The sequence below is a fragment of the Elgaria multicarinata genome, chromosome 6 (genome assembly GCF_023053635.1).
Source record: "Elgaria multicarinata webbii isolate HBS135686 ecotype San Diego chromosome 6, rElgMul1.1.pri, whole genome shotgun sequence".
NCBI classification, from domain to species: Eukaryota; Metazoa; Chordata; class Lepidosauria; order Squamata; family Anguidae; genus Elgaria; species Elgaria multicarinata.
Window position 1 is genome coordinate 3,008,784 of NC_086176.1, and position 13,927 is coordinate 3,022,710.

At 40.7% G+C, this 13,927-nt stretch overlaps 1 protein-coding gene across 3 annotated transcripts in view; it reads left to right on the top strand.

Moving 5' to 3' along the window:
* Nucleotides 1–3,402: 3,402 nt before the first annotated feature.
* The window catches only part of GSK3B (glycogen synthase kinase 3 beta), a 293,379-nt gene continuing 282,854 nt past the window's right edge, over nucleotides 3,403–13,927 (top strand). For all 3 annotated transcript variants that reach the window (XM_063128873.1, XM_063128871.1, XM_063128872.1), the window contains exon 1: nucleotides 3,403–4,166. In XM_063128873.1, the coding sequence (XP_062984943.1) occupies nucleotides 4,079–4,166 (88 nt within the window). In that variant the 5' untranslated portion in view covers nucleotides 3,403–4,078. The remainder of the gene's footprint in view (nucleotides 4,167–13,927) is intronic.

Sequence of the window (13,927 nt, forward strand, 5' to 3'; positions counted from 1 at the left end):
CTGAGACAGGTGCTTCCCATTTAAAGGGGCCAATTAAGCTACAGAATGATATTGAGCTGAAGCCAAAGTTTAAGAAATTGTACAAGGAGTTTGGTTACAGAAGGAAATTTCTGATTGCTGTCCTGTGCTATGGAGAGTGGTTCAGAAGCTCCTGGTTGCATTTCCAACATCCTATTTGGTGGAATGTGGTTTTAGTGTGGTCTGCCTACTTCTCTCCAAGCAAAGAAATCGACTCCAGATTACTAAACATGGTGATTTAAGACTCAAGTTAAGTGACTTTAAACCACACATTGGGAAACTGGTATCCCTTCATCAAGCCCATCCATCACATTAAGAATTTACAGAATAGTTACTAAATGTGATATCTAATATTCTTGCTAAATGACTATCAGACTTTGGAAGGATGATATCACTGGATCAAGTTCATCAATTATGTTTAATTGAATAAACTAAAAAAATGTAATTGGATTTTTAATAAATATTCAATTAATTGTTACTGTTTTGAATTTTATTGTTATTATCTTCCTTAGTGGGTCGTTGAAAACCGCTATTCTGAATAATGATTTTTATAGTGTAGGGCAGGGGGCACTGGGCATGAGTTTGTGGAACCAAGGGGGCGGTTACCTGAAAAAGTTTGGGAACCACCGTCCTGCAAATGCAACAGAAAACCATTGTCACCTTGTCCATCTACTTTCCTCTTTGTCTGTCCACTGTAATAGATATGTTGACAATGGTGCTACTACAACCTCCACAGCTGAAGCTATTCTTAGTAATTTTTATGCATTATGAGAACTCTTTTCCTTGACTTTCCTTTCTTGCAGGCACAATTCTGATGCATGCCCACCTGTATCCCTATCCAAGACCTTGCTGTCTTACTTACAATGGTGCTGCATTCCTCCCCAGATATGGTTGTGTATGCACTTAAAACTATGTGTATTCCACAGTCATAGGAATTCCTTTGTTGTGGTATGTCCTCACACAAAAACACCTTCCAGTCTTTGCAGTCTATCTCCAATGGCACCGAGCCTACCTGATAACAAGCAGCGGCAATACAAAGGAGAATGTGTCCATGCTGCATTGATCATTCTCTGTTTTTCATTTAATCAACTATACACTTTTTGTTTTGAAAATTATAATACCTAGTAGCCAATGTTGACCAGTACCAACAATATCAGTGTTCAAGGGTATCAGCGGAAAGTCTTTGTCAAGAGTAAGATTTGTATCCAGGAAATTGTAGAATACATCTACATTGCCTAAGGCAATACTTTTATATATGTGTGTTCGGCAGAGTAGGAGTTTATCCTTTAATTGGAACTGACAAATAAAATTGCAAACAGCTTTATCAATAATTTAATTTAACCCAATTCTGTCCTCTCTTTCCACATGGGCAAGTACTTTGCAATGGATCCCTATGGGCAAGCATGGTTTGCCTATGGACAATTCTGTCCTATGGATCCCTATGGGCAAGTATGGTTTCTCTATGGAGAATTCTGTCCAATTGTTTTCTATGGGCAAGTGGTTTATTTATTTATTTATTTATAATATTTATATACCGCTCCCCATTGAAAAAATTTGGAGCGGTGTACAAGGTAAAATGAAAATAAAAACAGAATAAAACAGTTAAAACAAAATTTAAAAAGAAGCAAAAAACAACAACAAAGAAATCCAAGGCTGCATGTTAAAGAAAGGCTTCTTGGAATAAAGATGTTTTCAGGAGGCGCCGAAAGGAGTACAAGGTTTGCATTGGATCCCTATGGGCAAGTATGGTTTCTCTATGGAGAATTCTGTCCCATTGTTTTCTGTGGGCAAGCGGTTTGCATTGGATCCCTATGGGCAAGTATGGTTTCTCGATGGCGAATTGTCCTATGGATCCCTATGGGCAAGTATGGTTTCTCGATGGCGAATTGTCCTATGGATCCCTATGGGCAAGCGCTTCGCAATGGATCCCTATGGGCAAGTATGGTTTCTCTATGGAGAATTCTGTCCTATGTTTCCCTGTGGACAAGCACTTTGCAATGGATGGGCAAGTATGGTTTCTCTATGGGCAAGTACTGTCCTTTGTTTTAGTATGTCTCTACTACTACCGCGTGGAGAATGCAGTGGATACGACTTGCGGCCTTTCTCAGTCTAGGGCGACACCAGCAGATTCGCATACAAAAAGGCTCCTCTTCCCTCCACCCACACCGGAGCCGAAAGTGAGGCAAGAAACAGGTTGAAACCCGTCGATGCACCCCCGCCGTGGCCCGGAAGTTCCCCCAATGAAAACAACGGCTACAGGCGAAACGCGGGAGACCTCTGGGGCAGGGGCGGAGGCTCCTCCTGCTGCTGCTGCTGCACCCGGACTGGGTCCCGCCTTAGCAATGCCGTAGAGGCAGAACGTCGCGCTTTGTATGCCAGGAACCAATCAGAATCAAACCCTCCCCCCAGCCCCCACCAGGGCCGCGCTTCACTCCGTGCTGGCCGAGGCACGCTGGGCAGGGCGGAGCAGCGCCCGCTTAAGTCCCACCCACTTTGCATCAGTCCCTCTTCGACTCCGTCCCACTGTTGCACGAAACATCAGCTTGTCCCATTGGCTCCGCCTTGGCGACGATGAAGGAGCAGAGGCTTTCCATTGGATCCCAGAAGGGAAGGGACGCACGATTCGGTTTTCATAGCTCTTCTGTGATTTGCTGCAAACACAACGGGGCTATTTTCTTTTCACCACCGGCGATTGGTCCCGATGTAGTGCCAGGAGGGATTTTCCTTGACACTCCTCTTTGATTGGCCCCCCGACTCCATTCGGGACTAGCAAGGTTCGGACGTTCGAGTTGGCATTCACAGAGGGCGCTTAGCAAGGTTGCGTAAGCGTCAATTCGGGTGAATTTTCTGGGCGGAATGGGGCGTTCGGTTCAGCATTCTTGAAGGCTCCTTACTAGGGCTGCGTAAGCGAGGCTGGGTTCTTCTCTTTTTCTTTTGGGCGTAGGAGCCGAAAGAGAAAGAAAACAGCAGCGGCAGCTGCGGACGGAGGCTCTTGCGACGGCCCCGCAGCGCATCGCGGACAAAGAGACTCGGGCGGAGGCGGGGCCAAACGCCCTCCGCCGCCACCGACGCTGCAGCCGGCCGAGCCAGGAGGAGCTGCCGCCTGCAGCAGCAGCAGCAGCAGCAGCGCCATGGACCGTCCCGCCGCCCTCGCTGCCCGCCCACCGCACTGCAGCGCCCTCCGCCTGATCCGCCCCTCCAGACGCCCCTCGCTCGCCGCGCGGGCGCTATGAAGAGGAGGACCCGGCCCCCCTCATCGCCCCGCTGAGGAGAAAGAGACCGCAGGCCCGAGGGAGGGAGGGAGGAAGGAGCTCGCTCGCCAGCGAAGCCGCCGCCGCCGCCGCCCCACGCCTTCCGCTCCCCCCGTCAGCAAGGCCCCACCGATTTTGCCGCCGCCTCTGCTGCCGCTGTCGCCCAATGGTTTTCGCAGGCGGAAGCCTCATCACAGCGTCTTCATGGTCCCTGTGTTCCTCCGCCGGGGGAAGTAGTCCGACTTTTCACTCCTGTCTCCCTGGTGTCCCGATCCCGAGGAGGGAAGAAGAGTCTCGGCCTCTCCGTGCCTTCGGCGCCGCCTCACGTGACTGGCTCCCTTCGCCAGGAAGCGGGGAAAGGAGCAGCATCCGAAGCAGAAGCAGCTGCAGCAGCCCGGCGCCTGCTCCCCTCGCCTCGCGCCCGCCTCGCCTCGGAAAGGGGCAGTGGGGTGGGTGACTGGATCGTGCGGCGCTGGGCGGAGGCGGCCTCGGGCCCCGGGGCGGCTGCTGTTGCTGGGAAGGAAGGAAGGAAGGAAGGAAGGAAGAGGATGGCGGCCCTCCTCCGTTTATAAAGCCCAGCGAAACACGGGCTGGGGACAGACTCGAAGGAGCAGGGGTGCCCCCCTTATAACCCGGGGGCGGAGTGGGGGCGGACCTGTATACTCTGCCTGCCTTTCCTTCTCTGTCGCCACCTTAGAGGAAGAAACAGCAAAGAAGAGGAAGAGAGTCGAGGGAGGCGGCGGCGGAGGAAGAGAGAGTCGATCCGGCACCGGGCGGGGGTGGGGGTGGGGAGAGGCGAGCGAGAAACCATGTCAGGGCGGCCGAGAACCACCTCCTTTGCAGAAAGCTGCAAGCCGGTGCAGCAGCCTTCAACATTTGGCAGCATGAAAGTTAGCCGTGAGTAACGATTTTCACCCTCTCCCCCCCACCCCCGTCCCTTTCTTACGGGTTTCTTGATTAAATATTGGGTCTCCATGGTTGTCGGTTATTCTTCATCTCTTTTTCGCTCCCTTGTACTGTCATAAGAAATGTGAGATAAAGCCTTGTGTGAAATAGCTTCCTGCTCCCCTCACTCATAGGCCCACCCTATGGCTTCCATTTAGGACAGGGGAAAAAGGTTTTATTCTCAATGTTTTGTTGTAAAAGTCTATTTTGACCTGCGTTGGCACTTTTGCAGTAAGCTTCAGCTATTGGGCAGCATAGAAATGCAATCAATCAGCTAGATATAAAGATATTGTATTTCTCTCATACAGAAAGAAGAGTTACATGCTTGTAGTTGCATGTTCTGCTAAATGTGTGTGTGTGGTCATACTTGCTTTGCACAGGGTTTTTTGTCAAGAATGACTCTGGAATGATGTTTATCTGCGTTATTCTCACAAGCTTTAAGATGTAATTTGGTCATTATCGGATATATGCTTGTTCCTCGATGTTCTATTTAATATGCAGTAAATAAGAAAAATCCATATTCTACTGTGCATTGTTTAGGGATTGTGTTAATATTGTTCATCAACAATATAAGAAATATTCACATGTTTGAGTTTAGGGATGGAATACGTTCCAAAGATTTTATTTTTATTATTGCATTTATATCCGCCTTTTTTCCTCCCAAGGAACCCAAGGCGGTGTACATAATCCTCCTCCTCCTCTCCATTTTATCCTCACAACAACCCTGTAAGGTTGTTACAGGGTTACAACAACCCTGAGAGTCTGTGACTGGCCCAAAGTCACCCAGTGGGTTTCCATGGCTGAGATGAGGCCTAGTGATTCCACTTGATTCTAGACAGCAGTGTTGTATGTATTTTATATGCATATAAATACTGGGTGAACTATTATATTTTAAATTGTATATATCATAAGGTGTTTATGGTATTGGAAAACTTCCTATTAATATAGCTTTGTATCTGTTTTTTCCCACTGGACTAAACAGTTTGGGTAAGATATGATGGATATAACAAAGACACTTTTACAGAACATAATTTTGTAACAAGAGTTTAAACTGGCTATTTCAGTGTTCCTGAAACACCCCCCTCCCAATTGCAGTGTCCAAATCCCTTGCCTGGAATTTTGTTTGATCAGGCAATAAAGGGCCCAATATGGGCTTGTATTATCATTGCCTGTCAGAAATGTGTCAGAATTTTCACTCATTTTGTTTCTGAAATGCCTGTCACTTCAGTTTAAGGTTTGAGAATGTTTGACTGCAGGGGCTTACAGAATGTGTGGCCCTTCAAGCCAAAGCACAGCTCATCAGTCTGCCAAGCATATGTCTGTCCGCCTGGCTTTAAGGACCATGCAACAAGCGCAACATGTTTATCAAGCTGTCTGGATTCATGGGTCACAAGTTATGCAGGCCTGAATTACAGGTTCATGTTTTACACTGTCGTAATGTCTAGATTGTATTCCACATTTTCTCATGCATTGTTGAGTGGAGAAGATAATAAAATATTGATATAGTCACAAAGTATATTTCAATTTCAGACTCACACATCCCTCACCTTCCCACTAGTATCCCATCAGCCATTGCAGCCAAAAAACTATCCTGCTAGCTGCACTAGAGCAGCAGCCACCTCTTTGACTGCTCTTGCCTTGCAAGTCAGTGACCAATGAAAATAACCAACGGTGGCTGACAAAATAACCAATGGTGCCCGCCACACAACACGATAACCAATGGTGGTTCAAATAGCCAACTTTGCACAGTGTTGGTTCTTTGCATGGGTTATTTTGGTGAAATAACCAATCGTTGGTTAAAAAAATCGCTCCACACAATATTCTAACCTACGGTGAATTAAATAACCAACCGTCAACTATGTAAATCACCATTGGTTATTGTGTTGCCTGAACCTAACCATTCATGGTTGAATGAAGCTTGCTACCACTCATGAATGCATCATCTAAGATGCATTCCTCCTATAAGAGAGGGGAGAATGCCTCTTAAGAGAGTGCTTGCCATCTACAGTTTTTATAAGTCCTCATATTAAAAACTGCTTCCTGAATGGTTGGTGGTATTTTGGTCACTTAAAAGTTTTTAAATATTTATCAAACTGATAAATGAATTAAACGTTGTAGCTCTGTTGATTATGATATTTCTAGTAGGTGTTACAAATCTTGGTGGCTTTTTAATGTAAAGTAGAATAAGATTTGCATGGTAGTGTGAGTCTAGATTTGGTTCCTTCTAGGTTTATTTCTCTTGATTAGTTCCCTTTATCTAGAAGAACTTGGAAGCACCTATAGTTGTGCAAGCCCAGTCAAACTGAGGTGACATTGGATGGTCTAAACCTTCCAAAATCCATTGGTTAACTAATTTGTGGATCATGTTATTAGTAATTTGTAGTAATATTAATAATTACCCCATGATGAAATGGCTTTGGAAGTTGAAGTGGGTAGTGCTTCATAAGTTTGATATGCAGACCACATGGTAAGGGGACCTTGGGATATGTCTGGATTTAGGTGATGTTGGGCTACTTCATCTTTTGATATCTGCCTTTAGATTAGCGGTAGGCAACCTGGCATCTTCTAGATGTCTTGGACTACAACTCCCATAATACCTGACCATTGGTCATGTAGTCCAAAGCATGAGGTGAACCCAAGATTGCCTACCCTGCCTTAGATCTTAAGAGATGAGCTTCCCACTTGTTCATGATGTTGGTGATGCATGGCATGATTTGTCATTTCAGTTCTTTTTTTTAAAAAAAAAAAGTCGTAAGAAACTAAGAAACAATGGCATGAGAGATTGGAAAGACAGTGCTAGATCACACTAGAAGGTTGTGTTCTAGCAATGCCATTCCAATCTTTATGACATTGTTTCTTAGTCAACTCTTCTGTGGCAAATTTTCCTTTGTCCTCATTTCTGACCGTCTTTACTTCGTCATAATCTCCTTTGCAACTTCAGTTGCTTTTTGAGATTATGCAGCAGGTATTGATTCTGCATGTATCACAGGTCTTCTCTGGGACGAATTCTTGCTTATCATTTTGTGTTCTCAGCATTGTAATATATAAAATGTACATTATCACACAAGACTTCTCTGTATGATTGAAGGGGTTTCCTTTCTGCATCATATTTGAGAGATTTCATTACTACCACTTTCAAGTAGGTCATTTAAATGTATAGTTTTCAAATTAAGTATACAGTATGGGACATTGTGACGTCTGACACAGATTTCTGTTTGATCCATCCTAGTTTGGTTGGGGTTGATTTGAGCTTAAAAGATGTAAAGTTCCAGACAAAACAATGGAACATATCATATACAAAATATGATTCTTCAGATGTTTATAATATAAGAAGATCTCATGTCTGTTACGAATACTTGTAATACAATGTAAAAAAAAATCTACATGGAAAAACTCTGGTTAATTTGATTCCTGCCAAATAACAAATAGATCTGGGAGTCCAAAGAATTCAGTGTTCAAACTTGGTAATGAACAACTATCTTTATCAGGAGCCAAGTTATAATTGAACTTCAAGCAGATTATGAAACTTTATATTATCAAGTAAAAAGCAATTTAAATATACAAATTGCAATTTCCCTTATAAACAAAGCAAAGGAGCCAAAACAAAGCTTCCAGAATAAACAATCTCAAAAGTTTGTTAAGAACCCACAGTTTGGTTTTTATATTGTAATCTGAGTTTGATATGACAACATGAGAAATGGAGTAAAATACAGATACCTAGTTTCTGTAACAGTAACCCTCCCTCAAAGATGGGAGCATCAATATTTAACTTCCCCAAGGAACTGGAAAACCAGCAAACTTCGAGAAACAGCACTTGCTCATAATCACATTTATAACTTCAGGTCAGGGTAAATTCTATTCTATGAAAACTCATTGTAGCAGAGCCACCATATGCAAGTTTGCTTGGAAATGCTTTAATCATGTTTTCCTGCAGGAATGTGTGCAGAAGACTGCAGCCTTAATATAGAAACTGCCAGTTCACTCAATATTACAAGTGTGAGTGTGTGTGTATTTATATTTTATATAATGACTATTCAACCTTTTCATTTAATCCATAGGGATGAATAGTGTTCATTATATAAATCCACACTCCTCTGTAACAGTGAAACTTCATGTTGATCCAGTTGAATCTCTTTAAGTCTTGATACATTCCATGTTAAGTAACTTAAAATCTTCTAGAGTATGGCCATAGTCGTTAACCAACATTTTTATGTTGTATTATTATCGCTCAAGATTTCTTTGCATTCTTTTTCACACTGTATGCCTGAATGAAAATAGGCCTCTGACCTTGATCTTATGTGGCATATAGATATCAATATTACCACTTTGGACCAGGTCATAGGAGCCTATTTCTCAAATGATGAGGCATTGCCAAGGGCTCACTCTCTTCAAGCATGGTTTGTATGTCTCTTGATTGCCTCTTGGCTCAGAGTTCTTCCAGTCAATAAAGCATGGATGGGGAATATATGGCCCTTCAGCTGTTGATGGATTGCCAACTCAAATCACCCCTCAGCATTGGCTATGCTGGATAGGGTTGATGTGGATTGCAGTCCACCAATATCTGGAGACCACATGTTTTTTATATATGTAATAAGGTAAGTTGCCATGTAGGCCCTTAGTTTATGGTGCTGATAGCCAAAGGAGCAGTCTTCGAAAGTATGTTAATTGACCCATGAGTTGCCTGCATGAGAAGGAGAGTGAACTGTCTCCTGTGCACTTCTCATTTCTGCTTCCCCCTTCCCCCCCTAGGTTCCAATTTTAAAAAGGTTGCAATCCTCTACACATTTGCCTGGGAATAAGACCAATTCCACTCAGTGGAACTTACTTCTGATAGACAGGGATTATTGCACTGTTAAGTGAACACTTCCCTCCACAAGGCAGTCATTCCCCCTGGCCTCACAACTTTCCAATCTGGTTGGGGAGGGAGACGTGACTGAGGATGTGCGGGCTTATCTCTTAGTTATGGCTGAATTCTATAGCTTTTCATGGTTCAAATAAATATTGTTTTAAAAGAAAACTAAATGGAATTAAAAAAAATGCCACTCCATCAAATAAAAGATAAAAGGAACAAGAAATTATTGGGTTTTTAATTAGGGAAACACTAATTTCTTCAGAAATAATGGGCAAACATTATCACTGACATCAGGAAAAACGTTCTGACTGTTAGAGCAGTATGACAATGGAACTAGTTACCTAGGGAAGTTGTGGGCTCTCCCACACTAGAGGCATTCAAGAGGCAGCTGGACAACCATCTGGCAGTTATGCTTTAAGGTGGATTCCTGCATTGAGCAGAGGGTTGGACACCATGGCCTTTTAGGCCCCTTCCAACTCTACTATTCTATGATTCTAACACAGGGATCCCTGTCATTTTGACTGAGGGAATTTTTTCTTTCTTTTCTATTTTAAACTGCCATCCTTCCCTCAATCTTTCACCAATCTTTGTGAAATTTTCAGGTTATGTAAAACCAACATTTCTTTCTGGCACATGTTTCACCAATTTTCCTGAAATTTACATTTTTGATTTTATGAATGTTAGAATGACCAAACCTCCCAATTACCCCTTTATAATGGTAGAATGCTTCCCCCCCCCCCAGTTCATAGGTTTGTGAGCATGATGTGCAAATCTGGAGGGTTGTTTAGGGGCTAATCAACTTGGCAGTTACCCATGGTTCATTGAGTTGAGTTGTTTAGAAGCTAAAAAGCCCAGCACTCCGGGTTTGCACATCATGCTCACAATGTATGACCCAGATGATCATCAGTTGTTGATTAAAAGATGCTTGCATCTGTTTGACACATCACATGTTCTCTCAACCTTTGCCCTTCATGGCATATTCAAGCTAGCCATGGGGGGCTGACTGGAAGGATCAGGGAAATGGTGAATGCATCATTGTGTGATGGTGTGGTCCCCATGGCCTTAAAGGAGGCAGTGGCATGACCACTCCTGATAAAAACCCTCCCTTGATCCAGAGATCTGTGGAAAATATGTACACAAGAGAGAGGTGGTGTCTCAGCTGTAGCGCTCTTGGATGAAACTGATTATCTGGATTCATTCCAGTTTGGGTTCAGGCCCGGTTTTGGGATGGAATCGGACTTGGTCACCCTGATGGATGACCTTTTTTGGGAGAGGGACTGGGAGTCAATCTTTCAACTCTTGCCAAAGTTCAGACATGTGCACAATTCAGTTTAAGATCTGGTTTTGAAAGTTACTAAATATATAAAAGACCAATTTGCATAATTTAGTGTGTGTGTGTGTGTGTGTGTGTGTGTGTGAGAGAGAGAGAGAGAGAGAGAGAGAGAGAGAGAGAGAGAGAGTGAGTATTGGTACCTTAGACATAATTCTTACACTATATGAAATGTTTAGTGTAGACAGATATTGGTAAAAGTCATTTCAGTATGTTAAAAGTGTGCATGCTTTCATGTTACACAGGAGCTTTCTTTTTTTCTTTAGTATTTAACAACACATGATAAATCATATACATACATAACATAACATTCCTCTTATTTCTTAGTTATACATTCTGCTTCTTAACTAACTCACGTTAATAAGTGCCCCCCACCCTCGGGATCTTATTCTAGTTTCCAAAATTGCATTGAATCTTCTGGAGGTGTTTTTCCTTTCCCTTTTAACAATACATGTTCTAGGAACAATTTCCATATCTCTTCAAAATCATTGTTTTTTGTTATTCCTCTTCTAAATCATGTTTATCATTTATAGCAATATCTCATATTTCTTTATACCAATCTTCTATATCATAATCTCCTTAAACCTTCCAATTTCTGGATATCATTATCCTTGCAACTATTAACAGGTTCGTTATTAATTCTTTTTCCATCTGATTACATTTGAGATTTCCATACATTGATAATAATGCTACTCTTGGTGTTTCTTCTAAGTCCATTCCAGTTATTTCATTTATTTCTCTATACACCATTTTCCATAATTTTTGTACATGTTCACAATTCCACCACATATGTATATACGTTCCTTTCTCCTGACGTCCTCTCCAAAAAAGTATCAAGTTCTCTTTATTTATTAAGTTTAATTTTATTGGATTAGATACCACATCCATATTATTTTATAATAATTTTCTTTTATCCTTACAGACATATTTTTCAACACTCTTTGTTTCCATATCCTCCCCCAGTCCTGTTGCTCTTTTTTCTCATTCAAATCTGTTTCCCATACCATCCTAACAGAATCTTCTTGAGTTTCCATTTCCAATATTATCTTATATATTTCACTCATTATTTTATCAATTTATTTTCTTTTTCTTTCTCTTTTTGTAAGATCAAATCCTCAAATTTAGTATTCTTTCTGCAATCTCTATTATCCTTTAGCCATTTTTTGGTCCATTGTTCCATTTGGATACAATTGAACCATGATATATTTCCCCCTTTTAATTTTTCTTTTATTTCTTCCTTAGTTCCCATCTTCTCCATCCAATCTCTTATTTTAAGTACTTTCTCATCTTTTAATTTCTTTACCTACTCCTCTTTTAAATTTTCAGGAAACTACCTCATTACCGCCACTGGTGTTATTGGGGGAAATGACTGGAAAATTTCCTTTTATATAATTTAATGTTTGGGAGCCCTAATCCCCCTGTTCTCTGCATTTTGTACCATATTTTCTTATTAATTCTTGCTTTTCTATCTCCATTACAAAAATTGTTAACCATAATTTGCCAGCTCTTTATTTCCTTTTCTAATATTTTAATTGGTAACATTCTAAACAAAAAATTAATTTTTGGTAAGATCCTCATTATTATCAACGCTATTCTCCAAACTGTGATAATTTTATCTTTTTATATTCCTCTACCTTTCCTCTTACTTCTTGCTTTAAACTATTAAAAATTTTCTCTTTCATATCTTCCCAATTTTGTGTAATCTTAATTCCTAAATATTTAATTGTTTCTTTTAATTTATTTTTTATTTCCTCCTCCCCCCCATTCCTTCTCTTCTAATTTGCTGTAATTAAATAGCATCGTTTCTGACTTTGACCAATTTATTTGTAATCCAGTCATTTCCTCAAATTCCCTCAGATGGTATTTTATACGATCCATTTTCTCCAAAGGGTTCTTAATTGTCAGTAATGTGTTGCCTGCAAACATGCTTATCTTAATTTCATCTTCATTCCCAATCCCCTCTATGTTTCTATCATTTCTAATTACATTTGTCAAGACCTCTATAACTAATACAAATAGGACTGGTGAGAGCGGACAACCTTGTCTTGTTCCTCAGGCAAGTAGTATTTGCTCTGTCATCACATCATTTACCACCACTGATGCTACATTTCATGAATATAACTGGTTTATTAATCCTTTAAATCTTTCTCCAAATCCCATTGTTCCTATTATGATTTTTAATGCTTGCCAGCTCACGCAGTCGAAGGCCTTAAAAATATCTAGTGCAATTATTCCCACTTTTAACTTCTTCCTTTTTATTTCATGTATTATATTTAATAATCTTCCCACTAAATTATGCATCTGTCTCCCTACTACAAACCCACATTGGTCCTTTCCAATATATCTAGATAAAAATGTATTCATTATTTTTGCCATTATCGCTGTTAAAATTTTTGCATCTTGATTAATTAATGATATGGGTCTGTATGAATCCGGAACAGTTAAATCTTTATCAGGCTTTGGAATTAATACTATTAATGACTGTTCCCACGATGGCGGGATCATATCTCCCTTTATTATTCCATTATATAATTTCATTAATTTCCTAACTAATATTTTTTTAAAGGTTTTGTAGTACTCTGGTCCCAATCCATCTACTCCTGGGGATTTCCCTCCCTTTAGCTTATCTATGACCCCCTAGGTTTCCATTTCCGTCACCAATCCTTCCATTAGTTCCCTATCTTCCTCCCGTAATCTTATCTTTATATGTTTTTAATATATTCTCTAATTCTTGTCACGGGTGTATCTCCTGTCTCATAAAGCCATTGATAAAACTCTTGAAATATTTCTATTTTCCCTCTCATTAAATTACAAATTTTTCCTGTTTTGTCTTTAATTGTCCCTATTGTGTTTTTTGCCTTCCTTGACTGCGTGGCCCCGGCCAACATTCTAGAATTTCTATTATTATTCTCAAAGAAATCCCTTTTTAAATAAACCAAATTTCTCTGGACTTCCTCTATATTCTTATTTTCTAGTTCCTTTTTCTTTGCTTGTAATATTATCAAAATTTGTTTTTCTCTATTTTTCAAATACTCCTCTTCCAATTTTTTAATTTCCTCCTCTATTTTTTCCTCTTGTTGTCTTCTTAATTTACATGTTTCCCGAATAAATATACCTCTTACTACTGCTTTCGTCGTGTCCCATAAAATTGCTTGAGAACTTTCCCCATTGTCATTACTCTCCCATGTCTCCCATAATTCCTTTTCTATCTTTTCCACTATCTTATCATATTTTAATATTTTGGTGTTCATCCTCCCATCTTTTCGCTTCTTTATAATCTTTTCTAACTCTTAACTCCATATTTACTAATGCGTGGTCTGTTACCTTAATAACTCCCACCTCCGTATTATTAACTCTGGAGATTAAACGTTTTGAAACAAAAATATAATCTATCCTGGAGCAGCTCTTAAAAACTGGTGAATAAAAGGTATATTTTCTCTCTCCTCCCCATATCCATCGCCATCCATCCTTCAATTCATTTTCATCCATCCATTTTTTTAAAGCCGTAATGTTATTTCTTCTCTCCCCCAT